Source organism: Zea mays, chromosome 2 (genome assembly GCF_902167145.1).
Source record: "Zea mays cultivar B73 chromosome 2, Zm-B73-REFERENCE-NAM-5.0, whole genome shotgun sequence".
Taxonomy (NCBI): Eukaryota; Viridiplantae; Streptophyta; class Magnoliopsida; order Poales; family Poaceae; genus Zea; species Zea mays.
This window is the reverse complement of record NC_050097.1, coordinates 208,798,295-208,825,657: the sequence shown is the minus strand read 5'-3', so window position 1 is coordinate 208,825,657 and position 27,363 is coordinate 208,798,295. Positions and strand designations below refer to the sequence as shown.

Below are 27,363 nucleotides of genomic sequence, written 5' to 3'. Positions count from 1 at the left end.
TTTGTTCAACATACGCTAATGGTCAGATTACAAAAGTACTACATTAATTTTCCATGTATCAAAATTGTACATAAATTACAAATGGCACAATACAAACATAGTGATAAGTTACAACAATTTAGTACAAAGCGCTGAGTTTTGATTTTTGAAATGGCACATTGCCAATCTCTGATGAAAAAAGTTGTGCATTGACATCTATTGGAATTACAAAGCACATCTGAGAGAGGAGAACTAACTCATGGTGGATCATCTTGTCATATTTGTTAACAACTAATGTGAACCTATAACACTCTGATGATCGCAATAACTCAACGCTTCGCTGATACTTCCAGTTAGCTTTACTGCCACCAGAAGTAGGGATACATAATAAGCAAGCAACCATAACTTCAGGTTCTTGTATTGACACCTGCAAAAAAGATTTCTTAGATTGGGGCCTGGAGTGCCCAGCAACAATTGGGTGATGCCGAGAGTGCCAGTTGCAGCAATGAACAAAGGCGTTGATGATGTAGGGGAGGCGGGGTCTTGGATGACATCGGTCAGGGGAGGCGATGTCTCGTCCATGAGTGATTGGGGCGAGCACGTCATCGTCGTGGACCGGCTGCAGGCGACAAGGGGGCGCACGGAGATCTCAGTGAGGTAACGATGGACCATGGCGCGTGACGCAGCTCGCCCCGACGACTCACGCTAGGTCTCCCTGGCGCCCGGCATGGGGCACTCCATGAATGAATAACCGGAGTGTCGCTTCCGGTGGAACTGCCATGGACGCCCGCGGAGCTGACGACTCTGTTCGATCTGTTCAAGGGATGATGCTTGTGGAAGAGCTTATGTACTAAAATTCAATCCACCGTAAGCTATCAAACCAAAAAATGAAAATGCTCGTTTGCACGCTTGCAAATAAGAGCCCCTTGCACCACAGTCGACGATCAGGACCGAACACGGAGAAAAGCCACACTCTGCGACTGCTCACGCCACCACCTTTGTTTGTTTGAGGAAATTCTAAGCACCACCTGGCCAGGCTGAAACTCTAGCGCGACTGGCTTTTTCCACGGCCCGGCCCGTCAAATCCATGTACTGTACTCGTTGTCGCGGAGAACGCGCCCCTGCCACCTCCGCGCGGGCACGGCACGTCGTAGTAAAACCCTAGAAAAACAGTAGCCCACCGCGCCGGCGAGCCGAAGCGAGCGCGGAGCTAAGGATGCCGCGGACCACCGTGGTAGAGAGCTCCGGCTGCCCGCCGCTCCGCGCCCTCACCACCGACATCCTCGGCCTCGTCAAAGGTAGCCAGCGACCCTCCCCCTTCCCCTCCGCCGCCTGCCCCCTCGTCGTCTTTTCGCTGCTACGTAGCACTGACTCCACCCATTTCCCGGCTGGTTGCAGTCGTCGAGGCCCACGCGAGGCCGGCGGGCGCCGCCAAGGTCGTCGAGACGTGGGGCGCGCCTGACGCTTCCCGTGCCATCGTTGCTGCCTCCCTCGCCGATCGTGCCGCCGACCCCGTGAGCGTCCCTGCCCGTGTCTCCTTGCTGACTGGACTACTGGAGACTTTTATCAGATCCATTGATAATCAAGGCGTGCCTCTAATTTGCGCTATGTGCCGCTCTTCTGCAGGTCTTGGCTGTGGCGAGGAGGAACGGCGTGGTGAGTAGCTGCTACTCTTTGGACATGGGGCGCTCACCACTTGCGATGTCCCGACTAGCGAATGATTGAGGTGATTTCGTGTAGGTTGAGCTGCTGAATCCCTTGAATGGAAGTGCTCTGGCTGCTGTCAAGACCGCGGGGTCAGCGCCAAATGACAGTGGCGCTGAAGGTGATCCCCTCGCCGCACTGCATCTTTTCGCAAGACAGACTTCGGACTCGATGTAAATTTTCATTCTGAAATTGTTCCATCTGTTATCATCCTAGGGTTTTAGTTTATGCTATGCCCCATCTTTATGCTTACACATACTGTGTAAGATTCATGGTTCATTCATGTTAGTAGCTGGGGGCCAAGCTATGTTGACCCAATTGTGCATTGCAGCTTAGGCACATTTCTTGCCTGCACGGAGAAGGGGAAAGCTTCTATCAGGTCCATCACGAAAGAAAATGCAGATTCGGGTTCGGATGTTGGGCCATCAGCCACATGGGATGTGTGCAATGGGGCCAATGTGCAATTTTGCTCAGTAGATCATGGCGAAAGCTATGTGATATTTGGAGGGTGAGCTTAAAGAATCTGAAATGGCGTTTATCTGTTTTATTTCAAAATTTGTATTTGAGCGTTATTGCCTTTGTTCATCATACTTGCTATTTGACATGAAAACCTTTAAGCAAATTTCAAGTTTCATAAATAATGGTTCCGTTTGTTGTAGGAAAGGCATAGAAGTGAACTTGTGGGATATCACATCTAGTAGTAAGACATGGTCTGCTAAATCTGTAAGCACTCATTGACTTCTTTAATTTATCTTTGATACTAATATAGATACCTTCATCATTTATTAAATGATTTTCTTCCTTTGTTTCATCTGAAGCCCCGAGCAAATAGTCTTGGCATATTCACTCGACCTTGGTTCACTGCTGGAACCTTCTTGTGCAAGAATGATCATCGTAAAATTGTTGCCTGCACAAATAATCATCAGGTAATGTAAACTGATGCTTGTATCTCTTGCTATGAAAGAAAAAAACTCCAACAGATTGAACATATTTTGATCAAATAGATTATCATGTGCCTGAGCTGCAAGGATGCTAGTTTTTTGCTTCGAAGTTTATGCGTATTTGTTTAAATGCATGACGTTTTTAAGCTGTGAGTATCTCCATCAGATTTCTCATGTCATATCTTCTATAAGTTGTTTTAAGGGAGTACTCTAAAGTCAATTTAGGATATAGGAGAGTACTGCCGCAGCAGATTACCTAAACTTGTCTCATATTTTTTAGGGATATAGGGGAGAAGAATTATCTCCTTTATTTTGGAGAAATTATGCTTCTTTTAGGAGATCTCGTAAAATTATAGATATAGGAGATCTGTTGCAGCTCCTTCCTCTCCTAAACCCCAACTTCTTAGATATAGGAGATTGGATAGGATCTGATGGAGATGCTCTAATATGCCAGGCTAAGAACTCGCCCAAAGGCATACCTCCAATGTGACAGGCCTACAGATAGCTAGCATCCTTCTTACACTTTTATTCTTGCTTTGCATAAACTGGTTAACCAGGTCCTCACATCAACCTTCACAACCCACTTGGTGACTCAGGCATCTATTAACTGACTGGGGGGTTGTACTGGGAAATTTATTGCACTTGTGTCATTACAGTCTTGTAGGCAGTAGATTAGCAAGGCATGTTCATGTAAAGGCACCGGTATCTCTCCATATTTTGCTAATGAATGATGATGATGATGATACTCATTTTATGCGAACGTTGTTTACCTTTTCAGGTCCGCTTATATGATACTGCATTGCAAAGAAGACCTGCCGTCTCTGTTGATTTTAGGGAGTCACCAATCAAGGCAGTTGCTGCTGATCCAAATGGGCATGATGTCTATATTGGCACAGGAACAGGGGACCTTGCTTCTTTCGACATGAGAACAGGTAAGATGCTGGCATGCTGCTATATGCTAGTACCCTCTTCTTAATCAGAATTGAAAACTTGATCATATGACACATTCTTTAGAATGTTATGTTAGTTCAGTTTCTATTTTTTGTAGTGTTGGATTGTTACAACTGGCAATGCACCTTCTGTTCCACTGTTGCTACTTAAGTTTTTCTCTCTTTTGTTAGCCTGTAGTCTGCATCTAAGGTGGTATTCCAACTAAAACAATGCTGACCTACATGTGTACTGATAGGAATATACATTGTGGGCAGGCTGAACATGGGCTATAATTTGTGTAAAACTGTTGCTTAGATAGTAGTTAAGGATAGAAAATAGGTTATTAGTAACACTTGTGTAGAACTGTTGTTTAGATGGTTGTTAAGGAGAGAAAATAGGTTATCAGTAACACTAACAGGAAGAAAATGGTTGCAAGTATCACATGTGCAAGCGGCGATGAGCTAAATTTGACCGTTTTATTATCAGTACTGTTACTTCAATTTTTATCTGATACTAAAATTGCAAAATCAACATTTCCCCCACATTTTAGGGAAATTGCTGGGATGCTATATTGGCAAATGCAGTGGAAGTATTAGATCTATTGTTAGGCATCCAGAGCTACCTTTGATAGCATCTTGCGGTAAGACTACCTCCAGAAAGGCTTAGATTCTTTCTACTGGGATGCCTGTTTCACTTGGCATTCTAGATAGTTTCTGTTACAAATTAAAACATCAAGTTTCAGAATTATGAATAACTCAGGAAATGTTTGTCTTTGTAGGACTGGATAGCTACTTACGTATCTGGGACACAAACACAAGACAGTTGCTATCTGCTGTAAGTTCGAGAACTGCTGAGGGCTGACATAACATTCAAGCACATATTGGAGTTAATTTTGTTTTGCTGCATTACGAACTAATTTTGGGCCTCCATTTCATTTCACAAACAAAATGAAGTAACTTGGTGGTCACTGGCAGTTGATAGTATACTTGTTTCAAATGTCTACTTCGATGTAAATGAATGATTTCTAATATATTTTAAGCTATTTCTATGATTAACTAGTTGTCTTGTTTTGTTCTCATGCAGGTCTTTCTGAAGCAGCACCTTACAACGGTGGTCCTTGATTCACATTTTTCTGTTGAAGGTTATTATCTATTCACAACAGTTGTCACTGCACATCAATTGTTTGTTGTTCGTAGTTTCAAATGCAATTTCTTAGTTTAGAAGAAGTTTAACAATAGGCAATGTAAACAATCACATACCTGAATAACATGGTGGTTGAGATGGCAGCCCCCTTTTGTCATTAGAACCTTTTTAGATTGTAAACCTGAAATGGCATTTTTCATTAATCCCATTTTCTCCAAGGGCATCTGCGTGGTCCCATGCTAACACTATTATTGCTCTAGAGCCTGGAGAGATGAAATTCAAGCAATTGGAGTCTTTAGTGGAGGCGGAGGCTGAAGTCCGAAAAGAAAAGAAGAAAAAGAAGAGCAGACCAACTGAAGAGGACGAAGAACAAGTTGGAGTGGTCGACCATAGTGATAATAATGGTGAAATGTATGCTAGAAAAGAAAAAAAGAAAAAAAAGAAAAAGAAGAGTAGAACTATTGAACGGGACGAGGAGCCAGACAACGATGGTGAAATGTGCAGTCCCAAGAGAAGAAAATCTGTAGAAAGAAGCAAATGCCTGAAGAAGAGCAAGAAACAGCAGGTCGCATAGAACATAGAACAAGTACCATTTATCTCAGTATTTGCATTCGCTTGATTTTGCAGAATTACACAATTTTGTGCTGTAGTTGTTTTGAACAGTATATTCCTTTTGAAACTATGCAAGGGAATTTCGCCGTCCATTCTACGAGATACTTTTTTTTATGGCTGCAACTGCATATGCGTCACTAGGGGCGTGTTTTATTTGTGGATATTTCTGGTGAAAGTATCTGGTCCACTAGTTGGGTTTTGTTGCGTTTTGCTGATTAATAGGAGCACTATATTATTGTGACTAAATTAAAATGTATTTTGCAGAGGTAAATTAAGTTAGGTAAAGTAATAGTATTTGTTTGTAATTATATGGTTTTTGTGTTCTTATTGATAGAAGTTATTTAAGGGTTTGTTCGTTTTTGCGTTAATCCATGTGGATTAGGTGGGATTGAGTTGGATTAAATCTATAGCAAGTCAAAATCTATCCCAATCTTACCCAATACACTTCAATCCACATCTCAATAACTGAACAAGGTCTAACTTCAATCCACATGGAATCTCAATAACCGAATAAGGTATAACGGGTTTTTAAGTATTAAGAAGCAAGCAAGAAGATTAAGTATTAGCTAGTTATAAATTACAATGGAGTTGATGAACATATATGTTAAGAATAGAATCTTTATTTTTTCTTAAGAATCAATCTATTGAGAACACTTGATCCTTGTGTGTATTTGTCGGCGTTTCGAGACAGGGGGGTCCCTAAGCCGACGAGTGAGTGTGCTGCGTGCCCCAGCCCAGATGGGTCGAGCGCGTGGGCGAGCGCGAAGGGGGGAGAGGCGAGGCGGCCGGAGCCGAGCGTGAGAGAGGTGGAAGTCCCGCGGCCTTCGTGTTCGTCCCGCGCCCAGGTCGGGTGCGCTTGCAGTAGGGGGGTTACAAGCGTCCACGCGGGTGAGGGAAGCGAGCGGCCCCAAGAGAGCGCCTGTCCCGTCCTCGGTCCCGCGCGGCCAACCTTCTCTGAGAAGGCCCTGGTCCTTCCTTTTATAGTCGTAAGGAGAGGATCCAGGTGTACAATGGGGATGTAGCAGAGTGCTACGTGTATAGCGGAGGGAGAGCTAGCGCCCTAGGTACATGCCAATGTGGCAGCCGGAGAGATCTGGGCACCCTGCTGGCGTGATGTCGTGGCTGTCGGAGGTGCGGCGGAGCCTGATGGAGGGACAGCTGTTGGAGCGGTCGAGTCCTTGCCGACGTTGTCCTGCTTCCGTAAGAGAGCTGGGGGCCGCCGTCGTCATAGAGCTTGTGGAGCGCCATCATTGCCCCTCTCGCGGAGCTGGCCGGATGAGACGCCGGTCTTGTTCTCCGTGACCCGAGTCGATTCGGAGTGGGACGATGATGACGTCTTCTGTTGACGTGGCGGTCTGTGCTCTAGGCAGGGCGACGTGGGGTTTCCTCCGAAGCCGAGGTTGAGTCTGCCTTCTGTTGCCGTGGCCGAGCCCGAGCCTGGGGGTCGGGCGAGGCGGACGTCGTTCAGCCGAGGCCAGGGCGGAGTCCGAGCCCTGGGGTCGGGCGAGGCGGAGTTTCGTCGTCTTCCGGGTCTTAGCCCGAGTCCGAGCCCTGGGGTCGGGCGGAGCGGAGTTCGCCGTCTTCCGGGTCTTAGCCCGAGTCCGAGCCCTGGGGTCGGGCGGAGCGGAGTTTCGTCGTCTTCCGGGTCTTAGCCCGAGTCCGAGCCCTGGGGTCGGGCGGAGCGGAGTTCGCCGTCTTCCGGGTCTTAGCCCGAGTCCGAGCCCTGGGGTCGGGCGGAGCGGAGTTCGCCGTCTTCCGGGTCTTAGCCCGAGTCCGAGCCCTGGGGTCGGGCGGAGCGGAGTTCGCCGTCTTCCGGGTCTTAGCCCGTGTCCGAGCCCTGGGGTCGGGCGGAGCGGAGTTCGCCGTCTTCCGGGTCTTAGCCCGTGTCCGAGCCCTGGGGTCGGGCGGAGCGGAGTTCGCCGTCTTCTGGGTCTTAGCCCGTGTCCGAGCCCTGGGGTCGGGCGGAGCGGAGTTCGCCGTGGCGCCTTTGGCAAGGCCTGATTGCCTGTCAGACTCACTCTGTCGAGTGGCACTGCAGTCGGAGTGGCGCAGACGGCGCTGTCCTTCTGTCAGACTGGCCAGTGGAGCGGTGGAGTGACGGCGGTCACCTCGGCTCTGCCGGGGGCGCGTGTCAGGATAGAGGTGTCAGGCCACCTTTGCGTTAAATGCCCCTGCAATTTGGTCAGTCGGTGTGGTGATTTAGTCAAGGTTGCTTCTGAGCGAAGCCAAGGCCTCGGGCGAGCCGGTGATGTGTCCGCCATAAAAAGGGGGCCTCGGGCGAGACGGAAGTCTCTCGAGGTCGGCTGCCTTCGGCCGAGGCTAGGCTCGGGTGAAGCGTGATCGAGTCACTCGTGTGGACTAATCCCTGACTTAATCGTGCCCATCAGGCCTTTGCAGCTTTATGTTGATGGGGGTTACCAGCTGAGAATTAGGCGCCTTGAGGGTACCCCTAATTATGGTCCCCGACAGTAGCCCCCGAGCCTCGAAGGGAGTGTTAGCACTCGCTTGGAGGCTTTTGTCGCACTTTTTTGCAAGGGGACCAGCCTTTCTCGGTTGCATTTCGTTCCGGTGGGTGCGCGCGAGCGCACCCGCCGGGTGTAGCCCCCGAGGCCTCGGAGGAGTGGTTACACTCCTTCGAGGTCTTAATACTTCGCTTAACGCTTCGGCTGGTCTGGTCGTTCCCTCATGCGAACTGGCCGTAGCCCGGGTGCACGGTCGGGGCCCAAGCTCTCGGGCTGGTATGTTGACGCTGTCAACGATTTGGCCGGAGCCGGTTTTTGCGAGAGCAGCCCCCGAGCCTCTGCACAGGGCGAGAGGACGATCAGGGACAGACTCGGCTTTTTACATACGCCCCTACGTCGCCTTTCCGCAAGGAGGAGGGGGGGAGTGCGCCATGTTACCCTCGATGGGCACCGAACATGGTGTCTCCGGTGAGCTGCAAGCGGGTAATCCGAGTGGACGTCCGTGCCCCGTTCGTTGGGGGTCGGCTAGGGGCCCAGAGGCACGCCCAAAAGTACCTGCGGGTGATTTGCCGGACCCGGTCCCCTGGCGACGGGGTCCGAGGGCTCGATGCCTCCCTCCGATGGGATTCCGTTACAAGATCGTTCCCGCTGGTCTCGGAAATGTCCTAGGGTACCTCGGGAGCGCAGCCCGAGCCTCGGTTATGTATCGAACGTACCCCTGGTCATCCCTCGCTCGGTGTCTGAGGCGACTGTGAACCCTTCGGGGGCCAGCCTTCGAACCCCTGATCAGTAATGGGCGCGGAGCCCGAGTAGCCTGAGGCGGCCATGGAGCCCTTCGGGGGGCTGGCCTTCGAACCCCTGACCAGTAGTGGGTGTCGGGCCCACGCGATCTGAGGCGACTGTTGAACCCTCGGGGGGCCAGCCTTCGAACCCCTGATCAGTAATGGGGGGCTCGGAGCCCGGTTCCTTCGCGGAGAAGGATCCCTTTCGGGGTATCCCCCTTTCCCGGTCCCTGTTGCAAGAGATAGAGAAAGAGGAAAACGGAAAAGGATACGAAATCGGACGACGTGGCGTACCTTTTCTGTCGCGGTTGTTACGGCGAAGGTGAAGCGTCGCGCGCTCCTCCTGCCAGAAGCGCCGCGTGTCCCGCCGCGGAGTTAATGCGACGGGGCGAGTGGTTGGCGGGGCGGCCGTTGCGCGCGTGCGATCCGTTCGAGGAACGGGTCACGGGTGCACCGTCTTCACGCCGTGAGAGGAGGCTCTCTTGCTGTCTCAGGATGGGACGTGAGCCTGGCTGACGACGTGACCGCTGCGCCCGCCCGCCTGCCACCGCTATTACTGCCGGCCCACTTTCGGTCGCTTTGACCGACGCGCCAGTCTGGCGCTGTTGGGTCGCCTCGAGTCGTGGCATAGGCTTCGCAACCGAAGGGGCGCGATGGTGGCACAAGTGGCGGTGCGGTTGCTTGCATGCAGCAACTGGCGCGCCGGTTGCTCGACGCGTGGGCCTGGGGCCATGGCTGCCGCTGCAGAGGTCGTCGCCCCGCAGGCCCGAGGTCGCTCGTACCCTCGGGGACGGAACCGGAGTCCCGTTTGTGATGGCACCTTGGATGCCAGTGTTTTTGTCCATTGTGGCTGTCGAGGCCTGAACGTGTATGTAATTTTGGCACGGAGCCGTGTTTTTTCCTCATTTTCGAGCACTAAGTCTCGCCTGTTTGATTATCTGAACCGCTTTGCCAAGCATGAGTTGCCCCGTGCCCAAGTGACGGGTGAGGTATCCGTATCCCGAAGGTGTAGGAATCCCTCGGCCCGTTCGGCCTTGTTATGTGAGGCTCCTCTAGCTTAGTTGAAGAGACCCCTCGGCCGCCCTTCGGTGGATCGAGGCCGGGGGTAGCGATATCAGTACGAACGGAGGCGGAGTTGGCTCGAGAATGGGGAACCTGGTTGGCCGGAGCCTAGCTGTGTTGTCCGTTAGCGGAGCCGACGCCAAAGTCGGTCAGTCGAGGCCTCGGATCGGGCTGGCGCCCTTGGAAGCCGGTTGACCGAGGCCCCAGGGGTAACCGGTTGAGCCGCCTGCTCGGGCCGGATTCCCGGAGGGGCCCCTGGACCGCGGCGCCGCCCGAGGCTGGGTCGGGCTTTGCTGAAGACGTCGTCGATGCCGAGGGTGCTACGGCTCCCTTCGGCGTGAAGACCCGAACCTGCAGGATCAGATCATCTTGTAGCGTGTGCTTTCTGCGGCCGCCGAGGCCAGAAGAACACGCCCTCGCCGCGCTCGCGAAGCTGCGTCCTTTTTCCTCCTGTTTCGAGCATCTGGACTCTGTCGGTAACAGGGATGTTTGTGTGAGCGAGAGTTGCTTTTCGCGGAAGGGACGAGTGAGGTATCCGTATCCCAGAGGCGTGGGAATCCCTCGGCTCGGTCGGCCTTGCCGCTTACGCGTACTTTCACCCGTCCATGAGGCCCTGTCCCCGACTCAGTCGAGAAAGCTTGAAGGACTGCTTCGGCAGGAGAACTTCCGAACGTGAAGACTTGTTCGGTCCACGAGGTCGCTTTATCCGAGCGCAAGTTACTTATCGCAGAAGGTGATGAGTGAGGTATCCGTATCCCGGAGGCGTAGGAGTCCCTCGGCTCGGTCAGCCTTGGCTGCTTACGTGTACTCCGTCGTTTCCAGGATCCGCTTTTCGAAGTAGTCAAGAAGCACGAAAGAAATCCTGCCAAAAAGAGATCCTTTTTCGAGGAAAAATTCGACGCAGAGGGGGTCTCCCCCCTTTTAGCCCCCGAGGGAGGGTCGGGCTTTGCCGAGGCTAGGCCGACCCTTCCTTGACGACTAAACTTTGCGTAGGTGCGAGGTATATGAACAACTTGAAAACATCTTTAAGGGTAGAAGCGACGTAGCTGTTTGATGTTCCAAGCGTTGCCGTAGATCTCGCCTTGATTGTTGGCCAGCTTGTATGTTCCGGGCTTCAGAACTTTGGCGATGACGAATGGCCCTTCCCAGGGGGGCGTGAGCTTGTGCCTCCCTCGGGCGTCTTGTCACAGCCGAAGCACCAGGTCGCCCACCTGGAGTTCTCGGGACCGGACCCCTCGGGCGTGGTAGCGTCGCAGGGACTGTTGGTACCGCGCCGAGTGTAGCAAGGCCCTGTCCCGAGCTTCCTCCAGCTGGTCCAGCGATTCCTCTCGGCTAGCTTGGTTGCTTTGTTCGGTGTAGGCCCTCGCCCTCGGGGAGCCGTATTCCAGGTCAGTGGGCAAGATAGCTTCAGCCCCGTAGACCAGGAAAAACGGCGTGAAGCCCGTGGCACGACTCGGCGTCGTCCTTAGGCTCCAGACCACCGAGGGGAGTTCCTTCATCCATCGCCTGCCGAACTTGTTGAGGTCGTTGTAGATCCGAGGCTTGAGCCCTTGTAGAATCATGCCGTTGGCACGCTCTACTTGCCCATTCGACATGGGATGAGCCACAGCGGCCCAGTCCACCCGGATATGGTGATCCTCGCAAAAATCCAAGAATTTTTTGCCGGTGAACTGGGTGCCATTGTCGGTGATGATGGAGTTCGGGACCCCGAAGCGATGGATGATGTTGGTGAAGAATGCCACCGCCTGCTCGGACCTGATGCTGTTCAGAGGTCGGACCTCGATCCACTTGGAGAATTTGTCGATGGCGACCAGCAGGTGCGCGTAGCCCCCGGGCGCCTTCTGCAAGGGGTCGACGAGGTCCAGACCCCATACAACAAAGGGCCAGGTGATGGGTATTGTCTGCAGAGCCTGAGCGGGCAGGTGTGTCCGCTTCGCATAGAATTGGCACCCTTCGCAGGTGCGGACAGTTCTAGTGGCGTCAGCCACCGCCGTTGGCCAGTAGAAGCCTTGCCGGAAAGCATTTCCAACAAGGGCTCGGGGTGCTGCGTGGTGGCCGCAAGCCCCCGACTGTACTTCTTGCAGCAGTTCCCGACCTTCGGCGATGGAGATGCATCGCTGGAGGATGCCCGAGGGGCTGCGATGGTAGAGCTCCTCTTCGTCGCCCAGCAAGACGAATGACTTGGCGCGTCGCGCTACCCGCCGAGCCTCGACTTGGTCGAGGGGTAGCTCTCCTCGACGGAGATATTGCAGGTACGGGGCCTGCCAATCTCGGTCTGGCGTGGCCCCGCTCTGCCCTTCCTCGACGTTCAATGCCCCGCCCTCGGGGGCCGAGGGTACCTCGGGCTGAGCCGAGGGTACCTCGGGCTGAGCCGAGGGTACCTCGGGCTCGGGCGAGTCGTCAAGCTTGACGGAGGGTTGATGCAGATCCCGGGAGAAGACGTCCGGGGGGACTGTCGTTCGCCCCGAGGCTATCTTAGCCAGCTCGTCTGCGGTTTCGTTGTAGCGCCGAGCGATGTGGTTGAGCTCGAGCCCGAAGAACTTGTCTTCCAGGCGCCGAACCTCGTCGCAGTAGGCCTCCATCTTCGGGTCGCGGCAGTGGGAGTTCTTCATGACTTGGTCGATGACGAGCTGCGAATCACCGCGGGCGTCGAGGCGTCTGACCCCTAGCTCGATGGCGATCCGCAATCCGTTGACCAGAGCTTCGTACTCGGCCACATTGTTGGACGCCGGGAAGTGGAGGCGCAGCACGTAGCGCACGTGCTTTCCGAGGGGCGAGATGAAGAGCAGGCCCGCGCCGGCCCCCGTCTTCATCAGCGACCCGTCGAAAAACATGGTCCAGAGCTCCGGTTGGATCGGAGTCGTCGGCAGTTGGGTGCCGACCCATTCGGCCACGAAATCCGCCAACACTTGGGACTTAATGGCCTTCCGAGGGGCGAACGAGATCGTTTCGCCCATGATCTCCACCGCCCACTTTGCGATCCTGCCCGAGGCCTCTCGGCACTGGATGATCTCCCCCAGGGGGAAGGATGACACCACAGTTACCGGATGGGACTCGAAGTAGTGTCGTAGCTTCCGCCTTGTCAGGATCACAGCATACAGCAGCTTTTGAACTTGTGGGTAGCGGATCTTAGTCTCGGACAGCACTTCGCTGATGAAGTAGACCGGCCTCTGAACGGGCAATGTATGCCCTTCCTCCTGCCTTTCGACCACAATCGCGGCGCTAACCACCTGAGTGGTCGCGGCGACGTAGACCAGGAGGGTTTCTCCGTCTGCCGGCGGCACCAAGACTGGCGCCTTTGTAAGGAGTGCCTTCAGGTTGCCGAGGGCTTCCTCGGCCTCAGGGGTCCAAGCGAAACATTCGGCCTTCCTTAAGAGGCGGTACAAAGGCAGACCTCTTTCGCCGAGGCGTGAGATGAAGCGGCTCAGGGCCGCGAGGCATCCCATGACCCTCTGTACCCCTTTTAAGTCCTTGATGGGTCCCATGCTGGTGATGGCCGCAATCTTCTCCGGGTTGGCTTCGATGCCTCGCTCGGAGACGATGAACCCTAGGAGCATGCCTCGGGGCACCCCGAAGACACACTTCTCAGGATTGAGCTTGACTCCTTTCGCCTTGAGACACCGGAATGTCACTTCAAGGTCGGAGAGGAGGTCGGAAGCCTTCCGTGTCTTGACTACGATGTCATCGACGTAGGCCTCGACTGTGCGACCGATGTGTTCGCCGAACACATGGTTCATGCACCGCTGGTACGTCGCGCCTGCATTCCTCAAGCCGAACGGCATGGTGACATAGCAGTACATGCCGAACGGCGTGATGAAAGAAGTCGCGAGCTGGTCGGACTCTTTCATCCGGATCTGGTGATACCCCGAGTAGGCATCGAGGAAGGACAGGGTTTCGCACCCAGCAGTGGAATCCACGATTTGGTCGATGCGAGGCAGAGGGTAGGGAACCTTCGGACATGCTTTGTTGAGACCAGTGTAGTCCACACACATCCGCCATTTCCCCCCTTTCTTCCTCACAAGCACAGGGTTGGCAAGCCATTCGGGATGGAATACCTCTTTGATGAACCCTGCCGCCATTAGCTTGTGGATCTCTTCGCCAATCGCTCTGCGCTTCTCCTCGTCGAATCGGCGCAGAGGCTGCCTGACGGGTCGGGCTCCGGCCCGAATATCCAGCGAGTGCTCGGCGACATCCCTCGGTATGCCGGGCATGTCCGAGGGACTCCACGCAAAGACGTCGGCGTTTGCACGGAGAAAGTCGACGAGCACTGCTTCCTATTTGGGGTCGAGCCCGGAACCGATCCGGATCTGCTTGGTGGTGTCGCCGCTGGGGTCGAGGGGGACGGCCTTGACCGTCTCCGCTGGCTCGAAGTTGCCGGCATGGCGCTTCACGTCTGGGACCTCCTTGGAGAGGTTCTCCAGGTCGGCGATGAGGGCCTCGGACTCGGCGAGGGCCTCGGCGTACTCCACGCACTCCACGTCGCATTCGAACGCGTGTTTGTACGTGGGGCCGACGGTGATGACCCCGTTGGGGCCCGGCATCTTGAGCTTCAGGTAGGTGTAGTTGGGGACGGCCATGAACTTCGCGTAGCATGGCCTCCCTAGCACGGCGTGGTAGGTTCCTCGGAACCCGACCACTTCGAACGTCAGGGTCTCCCTTCGGAAGTTGGAGGGTGTCCCGAAGCAGACTGGGAGGTCGAGTCGCCCGAGGGGCTGGACACGCTTCCCAGGGATGATCCCGTGGAAGGGCGCAGCGCCTGCTCGGACGGAGGACGGATCGACGCGCAGAAGCTTGAGGGTCTCAGCGTAGATGATGTTGAGGCAGCTGCCCCCGTCCATCAGGACCTTGGTGAGCCTGACATCGCCGACAACGGGGTCGACGACGAGCGGGTATTTCCCCGGGCTCGGCACATGGTCGGGGTGGTCGGCCCGGTCGAAAGTGATGGGCTTGTCGGACCAGTCTAGGTAGACTGGCGCCGCCACCTTCACCGAGCAGACCTCCCGGCGCTCTTGCTTGCGGTGCCGAGCCGAGGTGTTCGCCGCATGCCCTCCATAGATCATGAAGCAGTCGCGGACCTCGGGGAACCCCCCTGCTGGGTGTTCTTCGTTCTTGTCGTCGTCGTGGGCCCTGCCACCCTCGGCGGGTGGCCCGGCCCTGTGGAAATGACGCCGAAGCATAACGCACTCCTCGAGGGTGTGCTTGACGGGCCCCTGATGGTAGGGGCACGGCTCCTTGAGCATCTTGTCGAAGAGGTTTGCACCTCCGGGGGGCTTCCGAGGGTTCTTATACTCGGCGGCGGCGACAAGGTCCGCGTCGGCGGCGTCGCGTTTCGATTGCGACTTCTTCTTGCCTTTCTTCTTGGCGCCGCGCGGAGCAGACGCCTCGGGGGCTTCTTCCGATGGGCGGCCCTGGGGCTGCTTGTCCTTTCGGAAGATAGCCTCGACCGCCTCCTGGCCAGAGGCGAACTTGGTGGCGATGTCCATCAGCTCGCTCGCCCTGGTGGGGGTTTTGCGACCCAGCTTGCTCACCAGGTCGCGGCAAGTGGTGCCGGCGAGGAACGCGCCGATGACATCCGAGTCGGTGATGTTGGGCAGCTCGGTGCGCTGCTTCGAGAATCGCCGGATGTAGTCCCGGAGCGACTCCCCCGGCTGTTGCCGGCAGCTTCGAAGGTCCCAGGAATTCCCGGGGCGCACGTATGTGCCCTGGAAATTGCCAGCGAAGGCTTGGACCAAGTCGTCCCAGTTGGAAATCTGCCCCGGAGGCAGGTGCTCCAACCAGGCGCGAGCAGTGTCGGAGAGGAACAGGGGGAGGTTGCGGATGATGAGGTTGTCGTCGTCCGTTCCACCCAGTTGGCAGGCAAGGCGGTAGTCCGCAAGCCACAGTTCCGGTCTCGTTTCCCCCGAGTACTTTGTGATAGTAGTCGGGGGTCGGAACCGGTTCGGGAATGGCGCCCGTCGGATGGCCCGACTGAAGACCTGTGGACCGGGTGGTTCGGGCGAAGGACTCCGATCCTCCCCGCTGTCGTAGCGCCCCCCACGCCTGGGGTGGTAGCCTCGGCGCACCCTTTCGTCGAGGTGAGCCCGACGATCGCGTCGATGGTGCTCGTTGCCGAGGTGGCCCGGGGCCGCAGGCGCGGTGTTGCGCGTGCGCCCGGTGTAGACCGAGGCCTCCCGCATGAATCGGGAAGTCGCGGCATGAGGTTCCGAGGGATATCCTTGCCTCCGGGATGCAGTGCTCTCGGCCCGCCGGGCCGCAGCGCCTTCCAGGAGATTCTTGAGTTCTCCCTGGATTCGCCGCCCCTCGGTGGTTGACGGCTCCGGCATCGCGCGGATGAGCATTGCTGCGGTCGCCAGGTTCTGACCGACCCCGCTGGATGCGGGCGGCGGCCTGATCCTGACGTCGTTGGCGACGCGGTGCTGGAGACCTTGGGGCAGATGACGTATTTCTCCGGCCAGGGGTTGGCCCACCCATGCCTGTCCGACGTCCCGACGGATCGGCTCAAGCGCTCCTGTTCCCTCGTTGAGCCTGGCCTGCGCCTCGCGGACTTGCTCGAGTTGTGGGTCGTAACCCCCCGCCGGAGCGGGGACCACAGCTAGCTCCCGTGGGATGTCGGCGCGAGGCACCGGCCTAGGGAGATCACCATCCTCCGGCATGCCAAGATGGTTGCCTTCGGTGGGATCCCCTAGCTCGATGTGGAAACATTCGCGGCTTGGGCCGCAGCTCTCGTTGCCAAGGCTGTGGCTTCCATCGGAACAGTCGGATAGACAGTAGTCACATGCGGTCATGAAGTCCCGCACGGCACTGGGGTTGCCAAGTCCGGAGAAATCCCAACCGATGCTGGGATCGTCATCTTCCTCGGACCCAGAGGGCCCGTAGGTCGAGACGTCCGTCAGTCGGTCCCAAGGCGACCGCATACAGAACCTCAGTGGGGTTGCACTCGCCTCAATGAGAGCGCCCGCCAAAACGAGGTCGTTTGGCGGGTTGAGGCCGAGTCGAAATGACGCAAGATGGGAGTTAGTCGTTACCTTTTGGTCGACGAGGAGCGACGTAGTCACATCGGGGACTGGTTGCGCCGTCATCTCTGGTTCGAGGGCGACGTCCTGCAGGCTTTCCGCGAGCGCGCCGGCGTCGTCTTCTTGCTCGGGGTCAGCGTGCCGCGGGGGGACGGCGCTTGCCTCCGTCTCGAACGCGAGGTCGACGTCCGGCGTGCCTTCCGTCGGGGCGTCGGGGGCGTCGATTCGCTCGACGGCCGGCGAAGCGTGGCCTCCCGTCTGGCCTTGACGGCCCCGCCTCCTCCTCCGTTGGCGGGGGAGAGAATGGAGCGAGCCCGAATGTTGCTCTTCCACCACGCGGGGTAGACGTCGTCGATTCCGCCGCCGGCGGGCGGGTTGTCGGCCGCCATTGTCGTAGTCGCGCGGCGGTGGAAGAAGTGTCATGTCGTAGCTGCCGTCGAAGGACATGAACTCAAGAGTCCCGAAACGAAGCACCGTCCCGGGCCGGAGAGGTTGCTGGAGACTGCCCATCTGGAGCTTGACGGGGAGCTGTTCGTCAGCACGCAGCAGGCCCCTACCTGGCGCGCCAACTGTCGGCGTTTCGAGACAGGGGGTCCCTAAGCCGACGAGTGAGTGTGCTGCGTGCCCCAGCCCAGATGGGTCGAGCGCGTGGGCGAGCGCGAAGGGGGGAGAGGCGAGGCGGCCGGAGCCGAGCGTGAGAGAGGTGGAAGTCCCGCGGCCTTCGTGTTCGTCCCGCGCCCAGGTCGGGTGCGCTTGCAGTAGGGGGGTTACAAGCGTCCACGCGGGTGAGGGAAGCGAGCGGCCCCAAGAGAGCGCCTGTCCCGTCCTCGGTCCCGCGCGGCCAACCTTCTCTGAGAAGGCCCTGGTCCTTCCTTTTATAGTCGTAAGGAGAGGATCCAGGTGTATAATGGGGATGTAGCAGAGTGCTACGTGTCTAGCGGAGGGAGAGCTAGCGCCCTAGGTACATGCCAATGTGGCAGCCGGAGAGATCTGGGCACCCTGCTGGCGTGATGTCGTGGCTGTCGGAGGTGCGGCGGAGCCTGATGGAGGGACAGCTGTTGGAGCGGTCGAGTCCTTGCTGACGTTGTCCTGCTTCCGTAAGAGAGCTGGGGGCCGCCGTCGTCATAGAGCTTGTGGAGCGCCATCATTGCCCCTCTAGCGGAGCTGGCCGGATGAGACGCCGGTCTTGTTCTCCGTGACCCGAGTCGATTCGGAGTGGGACGATGATGACGTCTTCTGTTGACGTGGCGGTCTGTGCTCTAGGCAGGGCGACGTGGGGTTTCCTCCGAAGCCGAGGTTGAGTCTGCCTTCTGTTGCCGTGGCCGAGCCCGAGCCTGGGGGTCGGGCGAGGCGGACGTCGTTCAGCCGAGGCCAGGGCGGAGTCCGAGCCCTAGGGTCGGGCGAGGCGGAGTTTCGTCGTCTTCCGGGTCTTAGCCCGAGTCCGAGCCCTGGGGTCGGGCGGAGCGGAGTTCGCCGTCTTCCGGGTCTTAGCCCGAGTCCGAGCCCTGGGGTCGGGCGGAGCGGAGTTTCGTCGTCTTCCGGGTCTTAGCCCGAGTCCGAGCCCTGGGGTCGGGCGGAGCGGAGTTCGCCGTCTTCCGGGTCTTAGCCCGAGTCCGAGCCCTGGGGTCGGGCGGAGCGGAGTTCGCCGTCTTCCGGGTCTTAGCCCGAGTCCGAGCCCTGGGGTCGGGCGGAGCGGAGTTCGCCGTCTTCCGGGTCTTAGCCCGTGTCCGAGCCCTGGGGTCGGGCGGAGCGGAGTTCGCCGTCTTCCGGGTCTTAGCCCGTGTCCGAGCCCTGGGGTCGGGCGGAGCGGAGTTCGCCGTCTTCCGGGTCTTAGCCCGTGTCCGAGTCCTGGGGTCGGGCGGAGCGGAGTTCGCCGTGGCGCCTTTGGCAAGGCCTGATTGCCTGTCAGACTCACTCTGTCGAGTGGCACTGCAGTCGGAGTGGCGCAGGCGGCGCTGTCCTTCTGTCAGACTGGCCAGTGGAGCGGTGGAGTGACGGCGGTCACCTCGGCTCTGCCGGGGGCGCGTGTCAGGATAGAGGTGTCAGGCCACCTTTGCGTTAAATGCCCCTGCAATTTGGTCAGTCGGTGTGGTGATTTAGTCAAGGTTGCTTCTGAGCGAAGCCAAGGCCTCGGGCGAGCCGGTGATGTGTCCGCCATAAAAAGGGGGCCTCGGGCGAGACGGAAGTCTCTCGAGGTCGGCTGCCTTCGGCCGAGGCTAGGCTCGGGTGAAGCGTGATCGAGTCACTCGTGTGGACTGATCCCTGACTTAATCGTGCCCCCTTTGCAGCTTTATGCTGATGGGGGTTACCAGCTGAGAATTAGGCGCCTTGAGGGTACCCCTAATTATGGTCCTCGACAGTATTAAAAGGGGGTGACATACTTGCGTGGGTGCTCCAACGAGGTCTAGTGCATAATCCGCTGTTGAACCCATGTTGAGTTAGCAGTGCAGCAGTGCCCGAGGTGTGGTATATAGTTTGATCAACTCTCTCGAAGGTGATTAGCACTTCTGGGCTAGCCCAAGAACTTGGGAGTGACCGGTTTGACGACAAACACATTTCTCATTGTAACCTTTTGCTTCCTCTTAGACTTATAGGAATGGGGTTCTCTAAAGTTGTACATTTTTCTTGGTCCGAGTCATTTTTCTTGTTTGACTCGAGCTTCTGTGACTAGGACTCAGAAAATCTGAGGACCTTCCCAGTGAATTTCTTAAAGCCTTGTTCAGTTACACATGAATCAAAGGAGATTGTTCAGTTACACATGAATCAAAGGAGATTGAGGGGGATTAAAATCTTTCTTTATTCAATTTTGACTAGTAAGAGATTTAATTCTCTTCTGACCCAACAAGATCCAACATGAAAATAATCCTTGGTCTTATAGTTGCCCTTCGAATAATAAATGCAATGTCCGTTTATAATCTTCTAAGATTTGTCTTGGTTAGAGGCAGGACGTTGCTATCGAGCCTCTCGTTCAACTTTTTGCTGTAAATTGACTATCTATCTTACATTTCTTATCTTTGCTTTTATCTGGCACGATTCTCTATTCTTTCTTGTCCCTAACTTTCTTGCTCATAGCATACTTGTGGGCAATTTGAAACATGGATGCAAGGATGGTCGAAGCCTTGCGCACAAGCTTCATACACCTCATGATCGGTTGCATGCGCGTGTCTATCCAGCCTCTTTGCGTGCCTTGACCAAGAGGCGCCCCCTGTTTGGTTGCGTGCATACGCGAGGCCAGGGTTACATCCGTAGTTGCAACACGGGCTAAAATTATCTCTTCTAGCTGCATGCGAGATTTGCACTAGGCATCCGGTTTCCAGGGGGGCTAGCTGACCCGACCAATCATACGATAGTTTGCGGAAAACATAAATAGCCGTCACAACGGGAGGCCTATGTGTGTGGTTGCCTTCAAGGCTTCAATGGATGGTCAGGGTGATACCAACCATGTCCACCTTGAAACGTGCCTTGTGGAGCTGTGGTCATATAGGGTGCCACCCCCCCCCCCCCCCCCCCCCCCCCCCCCGAGTCTTCTGACAGTGAGGATGTTTCAGATCTAACTGAATATTCCATTCATTTCATTGCACAATGAACTCCTGCAGAATATAAAATAGCCGGAAGACAATCAAGATGGAACACATGCTGGTGGTTAAAAGCCGTTTCCAAGGGACAGGAAGAATGGGAGATCAAAGTTTATGAGTTCCTTTGAAGCTTCACCAACCAACTCTATAAACAGCTTTCATATGAACATTTTCTCACCTATAGACTATTATAAACTTAACTCTATATGGCATGTGGTGGAAGATCATGGCAATCTCACCACAGCAATCATGCGGTGGAACCCGAACAAAAACAGTTTCTCCGCCCACCTGCCAACGAGGATCGTGACTCATGTGACTGCCAAACAGCCAATCTGCGTGGGATAGCTTGCAGGGTGGAGCAGCTTCAGGTCGCCGTCCCAGGCGTCGGCTGAGTCGGCGCCACTAGTCTCGGTTTCAGGGAGGAACTCGTCGAAATCGGCCAACGATTTCAGCTGGCTGCTCAGTGAAGCTATCGTCTTCTGGCAGTCGGCCAGTTTCCCGGCAGCCTTGGCCAGCTCTGTCTCCTGTAAAAAAAAAAAACAAAAACATTGGACACCCGACACCCTTTCTGAGACAACCAATCGCTAATAGTAATAAGACACAAGATGAATGGCAACGAAGTGCCGATTTTGTTCCATGGAATGGAGGTTACCTTTCTTATCTGAATATCTTTGATCGCCGAAGATTTCACTGGTTGGTGGCCAAGAAGAGATCTGCGGGAGAACTGTTCCTCCATCTTCCGACATTTTACCGCAAACTCAGATGACCGTGCCCTCTCTTCGTGGATCTGTTCCTCCAGCAAACTCGTCTTCCCGCGCAATTCCTCGGCCTCTTTCTCTCCGAGTTCAAACCGGGTAGCCAGTTCTTTCTTCTCGGTTTCAGAAGCGCCCAGCGCAGATATGTAAGCTGACGACAGGTTCTTCTGGGACTCCAGCTTCTTCTGCAACAGGCTTATGTCCTCCTTCAAGCTGCTGATTTCGTCGTGTCTCGACTGGAGCTGAGACTCCAATTCCGCCGTCACTGGCCTCTGTTTCTCGATCACATCCTCGAGCGTTTTAACCTTCTCGTTCAGCTCAACGATCCGTGAGTTTGAAGACACAAGCTGGGATCTAAGCTCCTCCAGTTCTTGGCACCGCATTGCGAGTCCAGCGGACGACGCTTTCTCTTCCATGACTTGCAGTTCCAAGCTACTAGCCTTGTTTCGCAGGGAAGCGATTTCCTCGCGTGCCGACTCCAGCTCGAGCTCGACGCCCTTCTTCTTTGCTTCCAGAGCATCAACGCCATGGCATTTCGTCGCCAGTCGGATCGACAGGGCCTTCTCCACCTCCAGCTTCCTCTCCATCAGGGCGATCTTGTCGCTGAGCTTCTTGGCTTCGGACCGTGACGTCTCCAGCTGAGCGTTCAGCTCCCTCTTCTCTGCCTCCAGCGTCTCCATGTCCTGGTACTTGGCTGCGAGCTCAAGTGTCAGCGCCTTCTCAGACTCGAGCCGTTCCTCCAGGATGCGCCCCTTGTCCAGCAAGCCCGCGATATCGGCACGGGCGAGCTCGAGCTTGCCCTCAAGCTCCCTTCCCTTCGCCTCAGCAGCTTCCGCCTCCGCCTCCATGGCGTGTTTGTCGCCATTGGCATGGTTCAGCTGCCGCTGTAGCTCAGCTGATCTCTCCTCTGCCACCATTACCCGGCGGCGGCAAGTCCTCAGCTCGCGCTGAGCCTCGTGCAGCGCCTTCTCCACCTGCCCGCTCGCGTCCTCGACGGCGTCGCCTTTCGACGAGCCGTTCGCGGAGGCGAGCTTCTCCATCTCGAGGAAGTCGTCCATCACGTCGATGTCCGCGGCCACGAGGCTCGCTGTCCTGGTGCTCGCGCCGCTCTTGTCCTTCTTGAACTGGTCGAGCTCCGTGACGAGGGCCGAGGCCCATGAGTCGGAGCAGTCCGACTGGCAATCCGTGAGCGACTCGACGCAGGCCGAGCTCGGAGAACGCCGGAGCTCGACGTTCACGGAGGACGCCCTCCGTTGTGCCGCGGCCTGCAGCCTCCTGCACTCAGCTTGGAGCTTGGCCACCTTCCTGATGCCCTCCAGCTGCTGCTTGCTCGCCGTCTCCGCCGCCCGCCGGTTGAGCTCCTTCTCTATCGTCCTGAGCTCCAGTTCCTCCGTCTTGGCGAGCAGCTGCAACTTCAGCGCCGAGTTCTCCTTCTCCAGGGCGGCTAGCCTGCTGGAACGGGTGTCGCCGTCGGTGGCGCCCACCACCGAGCGCTCGGACTTGGCCTCCAGCCTCGCCGTGAGCTCAACGATGCGCAGCTCGAGGTCGGCCTTGTGGGACTCCCACTGCCGCGCTTGCCGTGCCAGCGCGTCCTGCACCGTCTGGTCCTGCTCGTCCTTGGCGCGCCGGAGCTGCCGGACGCATTCCTTGAGGGCGCCGTCCAGGTGGACGAGCCGGTCCTCCAGCGCGGAGTTCTTGGCCGTTGCAGCGCTCAGCTGCGCCTTCAGCGATGAGATCTCCTTCTCGGCCTTCTCCCATCCTAGTAGTACAAAGGAAATAACAGTTACTATTTTCAGAAGAAACAGCAAATACCTGATTCATTCCAGAGGGATCGTTACCTAGAACAGCCTCCTCTGCAACTTTGGAATGCTGCTTCACGAGATCATCCTTCGCACGGACATCCAGAACTACGGATGATAGCCTCTCACTCAATACCTTCACCTTCACGTCGTTATCGTCCTCCAGTTCCTTCGACGTGATCTCCGGCGACCGAGTCGAGTTTGGAGAGCTCTTGGCAGAATCCTGATCAAGAAGCCAAAACAGTAAACAGTCAAACATCCTGCAGGTTAGCTTTCTTATTTTGCAGCAACTAGAGAAGAACACGACCCATCTCAAACTTGGTTGACCACTATGAATTTGTGTTCATAGGATTTGAAATACTAATACACAACGGTGTGATGGGTGAAAGATTTGAAGCCAAGACCGTCAAGTTTCTAAACAGCAGGACTAGCAGTACCTGGTCTGACTGTGCCACATTGCCATTGGAGACTGCAGACTGCAGACAGAGAGAGAGAGAAGGGGCTAGCTCCGGTCAAAGATGGTGAGCAATGTCACCCAATAGCAACATTTGGGCTGTGCGGCCTGTGCCACAGGCGTGCAGTAGTGCAGCTGCAGTACATGGAAGAACTGGAGGAACAGCCAACCAACCAAAGAGACGCATCCTGCTAATGCGTCGCCATGATTTTATTTGTCGGAGGAAAAGCGAGTCCCAAGTCCAACCAACACCAACACATCCCCATTTTGTTCATGGGCAGGCAGGGCCGGCAATGGCCAGGCCAGGTAGGGGGGGGCTTGCCCTGCCAGCCAAGCGTACCCTGGTATGGAAACCACCAGGACAGTCACACTGCCGGCCTCGTCCTCTACCCTGCTAATGCATGATGGAGTCCTCACATGATCATGAACAGAGGGATGTGGTCAGCACTGTAGCTTTGCTGCTCCCTCCCCACAGCAATGAGCAATGCGTGCAGGAGGAGAGCATGAGAAAACTGAGAATCTTGCTGGCCCTCAGTGCCATGTGGGCTAGTAGACGATGGCTACGTACGGTCAGTGCGCCTTCGCCCAAATGACTGATTTGCTGTTAGGAGGTCTACGGCCGTATTTCGCGCGAGTACCCTTTTTTTGTCAGGCGACAAGTTAGGCATGTACACAGCACAAATTGCTGAAACATATCTGAAGGTTCAGTACAAGGGTCTCTATACCGCCACAGCCACAGGGCCAGGAACAGCGAGGAATTTGTCCTCCAGCAGACCATTGTACTGTCATCTATTTCATTCCCTATTTTAAACACAGGCTGGACTGTCTCGGACAGGAACATAGAAAATAATGATTTGCTTTTTCTCTTGCCTGATACTGTGTATGTATCGTTTTGCCTAATCTGTTAGAACATGGCGACATTTACTTATATAAGCCCATATGCATGGTTGAATGGAGGTATCGATTTATGATAAACAAAAACTAAGGTTTCAGGTTCAGCTTCCGTTCAAGGAGCAATATTTTTTTAAAAAAAAAAAAGAATTCATCATTTTCTATGTTAGTGTTGTTGAAAAAGATCAACAATTTATTTTAATTTAATTGTATGATAAATTATTTACAGAGGATCAAATGGAGGAAAATAGGAAGGAGAGGTAGTTATGATAGTTGGAAGGAAAACAATATTTTACGGTGGGATAGAGGAAAATGCTGCAGATGGAAGCAAAATAGAGGGAGAAAGTACACATATGTGGAGTAAAAGTGATATATAGGAGAAGAAATTTAAAGAGAACCACTACTAAGAGCCTTATATTATATGTAGCGGTTCCCTCTAATTTTTTCCTCTATACCGTTCTATGCAGCTACATCATCTAAATTCCACCCCGTACTTTTTTTTCCTTACCGGCAACGATTCTCTCTAAATTCTTCTCCTATACTCACTATAACTATAAAATATTATTTTACATAACTATTCATCATCCAATATCATTTTTCTCCAACTAACAAATAATGGTGTGCACGGAATCCAAACAAAGAGGGCAGCAACAGTTAGCTATGGCTATGGCGTGAAGCCGTGTGCACCAAGGGGGAAGAGGAGTCCGTATTGTTTAGACTGTCTACAGCGGTTACCTCTAAATTTCTTCCTATATACCTCACTTTTATGCCACGTCGTCAAGATTCCACCCTCTACTTTTCCGTTTCCTGCAGCGATTCCCTCTAAATTCTCCCTTATATCCCATCACAAGTATAAAATATTATTTTCTATACCGATTTATCATCAATTATATTTTTTTCCTACTAACTATTGATGTCGTCACAAAACCCAAGATCAGCATAGTGTATGAGAAGGCCTGTTGCCGCACCCAGATTCATCTGGCGGTTCACTGCGCCTCCCGCTAGCACTATAACTCGTAGAGGAAGTGCAAAGGGCAGCGATACAAGCCAAAGTGTGTCCTTGTTGCCACTATGCAGAGGGGAGGGGGGCACTTACGGTAACAGTTGCGGACAGTCTTAGAGATGCATTGGTAACTTGCCCTAACACGTGAACGGGACAAGGGATGATAATAGATGGTTGATAGCTATAAGAAATGATTGTCTGGTTTTATGTGCAAATTAGTAATTGTTAGTTGGAAAAAATGATAATAGATGATGGATAGCTATAAAAAATGATATTTTATTGTTATAGTAGAATATAGGGAGTTTAGAGAGAACTGGTGCAGAAGATAAAAAAAAAGATAGGGATAAAATTTTGGCTATGTGAGGTAAAAATGGAATATAGAAGAAGAAATTTTGAGAGAATCGTCCCAGACAGTCTAGACCCAACAGATCTGGCACGGGATGAAATAAGCCCTCACATGCACTGCACATGCTACGTGACCTGTGAACTGAAGTGTTGCAGTTGCAGGACCGGGAAAGTCAAATGAACGCTCTGCAGCGCGATGCTTGCTTGCTTGTGGTTCACTCCTACACTGGGGATTATTAGACTGCTACTGTTGTCTGATCTACACCTCTCGCCTCCCTGAATCCGTCAGTATCTGAATACGCGCCGGAAACGCGGGGAAAAGAACTTCACGGTGGCGGCTTGCTTCTAAAAGTGAGTACGTACGACATATTATGGAAATGTAGGATTCACAGAGCAAGAAGAACGTTTCTGCATAGCTCCTAATATTTGCAGGGTGAGAGAGACGAAGGGCGAGGAGAAAAAAACTGCGCACCTGTTCATCAGTAATCTTCTCGGACGCCGAGGTCTCGGTCTCCCCGGGGCTCTTGTCCGTCGACTTGCGCCGCCACAGCCAGCTCCGACGGTCCATCCCCTACGCGCGCGACCCAATGCCGATGCTTCCGTACGCTATCTACTTTCGTCCCCTCCACCGCCAGCGAGCGCCGGAAGAGTACAAGTTGACGGTCTTCGCTGAAACCAAAATAGACCCCAAACAAAAAAAAAAAGTTGAGTCACACATATCCAGCAGTTAGTATCCACGCGATCCGAAGCAGGACCTTCAAGAACACGAACTAATCCAATGCTTGTTGGGTCCGTGGAAAAGAAGAAGAATAACAACAAGACGCCTTTTAACAGTTTTATTTTATCTTCAAACGTAATCGCCTAATTCAATCGCAGACCACTCCTCATGTTCGTGCGCGCGCCCTCCTTCGCACAAACTGTACTGTACCCGTCGATCGAAACCGAGAGAAGGAGCAGAATTACTTGGCTTATTGGGTCCCCAAGCAAGAAAGCAAAAATCACCAAGAAACCACACAATTCGGATATACCATACCACTATGCTCCGCCGCTCGCAAATCGAACGAACAGAGCAGAGTCGATGAGAAAAGAAACCGAAGAGAGCGCCGAGGAGTAGAAGAAGTCCTTCGTCTCCATGAGACGGGAAGAGAAGTTCTCCTCAGTCCTCACCTTCACCTCGGCCGCGCGACCCGCGCCGCGAGGACGACGACAGAGGCAGCCAAGACCCACGCGGAGGAGGCAATGATGGATGGCCCCGCTCAGCCGCGCGCCCGCCCAACAGGACCCGGGAACCAGGCGGCCGCCCAACAGGACCCGCGCCTTCTGTTCCGTCCGTCACCGCCTCCCGGCTCCTACTACTCGGCGCTGCACAGCCCCAGCCCCAGCCCCAACTCCTGTGCAAGGGGGCATGTCTCCCACTGCGGTTGCTCCCGTCCCGAGCCCGACCCGAGAATCCTTACACCGCGCAGGCTCTTTTAAAACCGGCCGTCGGCTCCGAGGTCTCGGACAGGCGGACAGACAGAGGAGAGCGACAAAGCGAGGAAGCCGTGGGCGTTTCAGAATCAGAAATGGAGACTTCGTGGACGCCGCGACGCCGACGTACACGGCGACGGCCCCTTCCTATGCGTGTGCTGTGTTGCACTGCAGACGAGTGCGCTGCAATAAGTTTGCACGGTGTCCATAACGTTTTGGTTTCTTCCTCTTTCTCGATATATATTTCTGGGAGGGAAAAAATTATATTTATAGGAACCATTTTTTTGCATTATGCATGTACTTTCATTGACAGGATGGGCACATGATACTTTTATGGTGGAGTTATTGGGTTTTCTTTATGCCATTTAAGTCCATGGAGAAAATCAAACGGGAGTGCTCATGTTTTTCCCCCAACTATTTAACTTCAAGTTTTAATGCCGTAA

The 27,363-nt window shown here is 54.6% G+C and overlaps 2 protein-coding genes and 1 long non-coding RNA gene across 5 annotated transcripts; 1 reads left to right on the top strand and 2 right to left on the bottom strand.

Moving 5' to 3' along the window:
- Positions 1 to 56: 56 nt before the first annotated feature.
- On the bottom strand, positions 57 to 2,590 carry LOC109944075 (uncharacterized). Its single transcript, XR_002267346.2, has 2 exons — positions 2,457 to 2,590; positions 57 to 406 (listed from the first exon to the last, which is right to left on the bottom strand). It is a non-coding gene; the product is annotated as an uncharacterized lncRNA (long non-coding RNA).
- On the top strand, positions 398 to 5,423 carry LOC103647701 (WD repeat-containing protein 74). The gene is made up of 12 exons (XM_008672212.3): positions 398 to 1,277; positions 1,378 to 1,493; positions 1,606 to 1,635; positions 1,720 to 1,856; positions 2,015 to 2,191; positions 2,343 to 2,406; positions 2,502 to 2,609; positions 3,403 to 3,556; positions 4,105 to 4,194; positions 4,333 to 4,388; positions 4,638 to 4,695; positions 4,958 to 5,423. Exons 1-12 carry the CDS (start codon positions 1,196 to 1,198, stop codon positions 5,269 to 5,271), a joined length of 1,386 nt encoding a protein of 461 aa, XP_008670434.1. The 5' UTR covers positions 398 to 1,195; the 3' UTR covers positions 5,272 to 5,423.
- A 14,826-nt stretch (positions 5,424 to 20,249) lies between these two features.
- LOC100383401 (uncharacterized) lies at positions 20,250 to 27,127 on the bottom strand. 3 transcript variants are annotated; one of them, XM_008670206.4, is made up of 5 exons: positions 26,484 to 27,127; positions 25,923 to 26,119; positions 22,797 to 22,980; positions 20,856 to 22,717; positions 20,250 to 20,727 (listed from the first exon to the last, which is right to left on the bottom strand). In XM_008670206.4, the coding sequence occupies exons 2-5, from the start codon at positions 26,016 to 26,018 to the stop codon at positions 20,512 to 20,514; spliced, it is 2,358 nt and encodes a 785-aa protein (XP_008668428.1). In that variant the 5' UTR covers positions 26,019 to 26,119; positions 26,484 to 27,127; the 3' UTR covers positions 20,250 to 20,511. The 3 variants fall into 3 exon arrangements, with proteins under 3 accessions (XP_008668428.1, XP_008668429.1, NP_001349004.1); XM_008670207.4 differs by having other exon boundaries at positions 25,923 to 26,114; positions 26,618 to 27,127; NM_001362075.1 differs by having other exon boundaries at positions 20,303 to 20,727; positions 26,618 to 26,886.
- Between the last annotated feature and the right edge of the window lie 236 nt (positions 27,128 to 27,363).

What these genes read in the sequence shown, in the direction of transcription:
- LOC103647701 (XM_008672212.3), top strand. Translation starts at nt 1,196, where the DNA reads ATGCCGCGGACCACCGTGGTAGAGAGCTCCGGCTGCCCGCCGCTCCGC. An exon ending in CATCCTCGGCCTCGTCAAAG is followed by an intron (nt 1,278 to 1,377) that starts GTAGCCAGCGAC and finishes GGCTGGTTGCAG; the next exon opens with TCGTCGAGGCCCACGCGAGG. An exon ending in CCGATCGTGCCGCCGACCCC is followed by an intron (nt 1,494 to 1,605) that starts GTGAGCGTCCCT and finishes GCTCTTCTGCAG; the next exon opens with GTCTTGGCTGTGGCGAGGAG.
- LOC100383401 (XM_008670206.4), bottom strand. Translation starts at nt 26,018, where the DNA reads ATGGACCGTCGGAGCTGGCTGTGGCGGCGCAAGTCGACGGACAAGAGC. An exon ending in AGAAGATTACTGATGAACAG is followed by an intron (nt 22,981 to 25,922) that starts GTGCGCAGTTTT and finishes CTTCTTGATCAG; the next exon opens with GATTCTGCCAAGAGCTCTCC. An exon ending in TGCAGAGGAGGCTGTTCTAG is followed by an intron (nt 22,718 to 22,796) that starts GTAACGATCCCT and finishes TTGTACTACTAG; the next exon opens with GATGGGAGAAGGCCGAGAAG.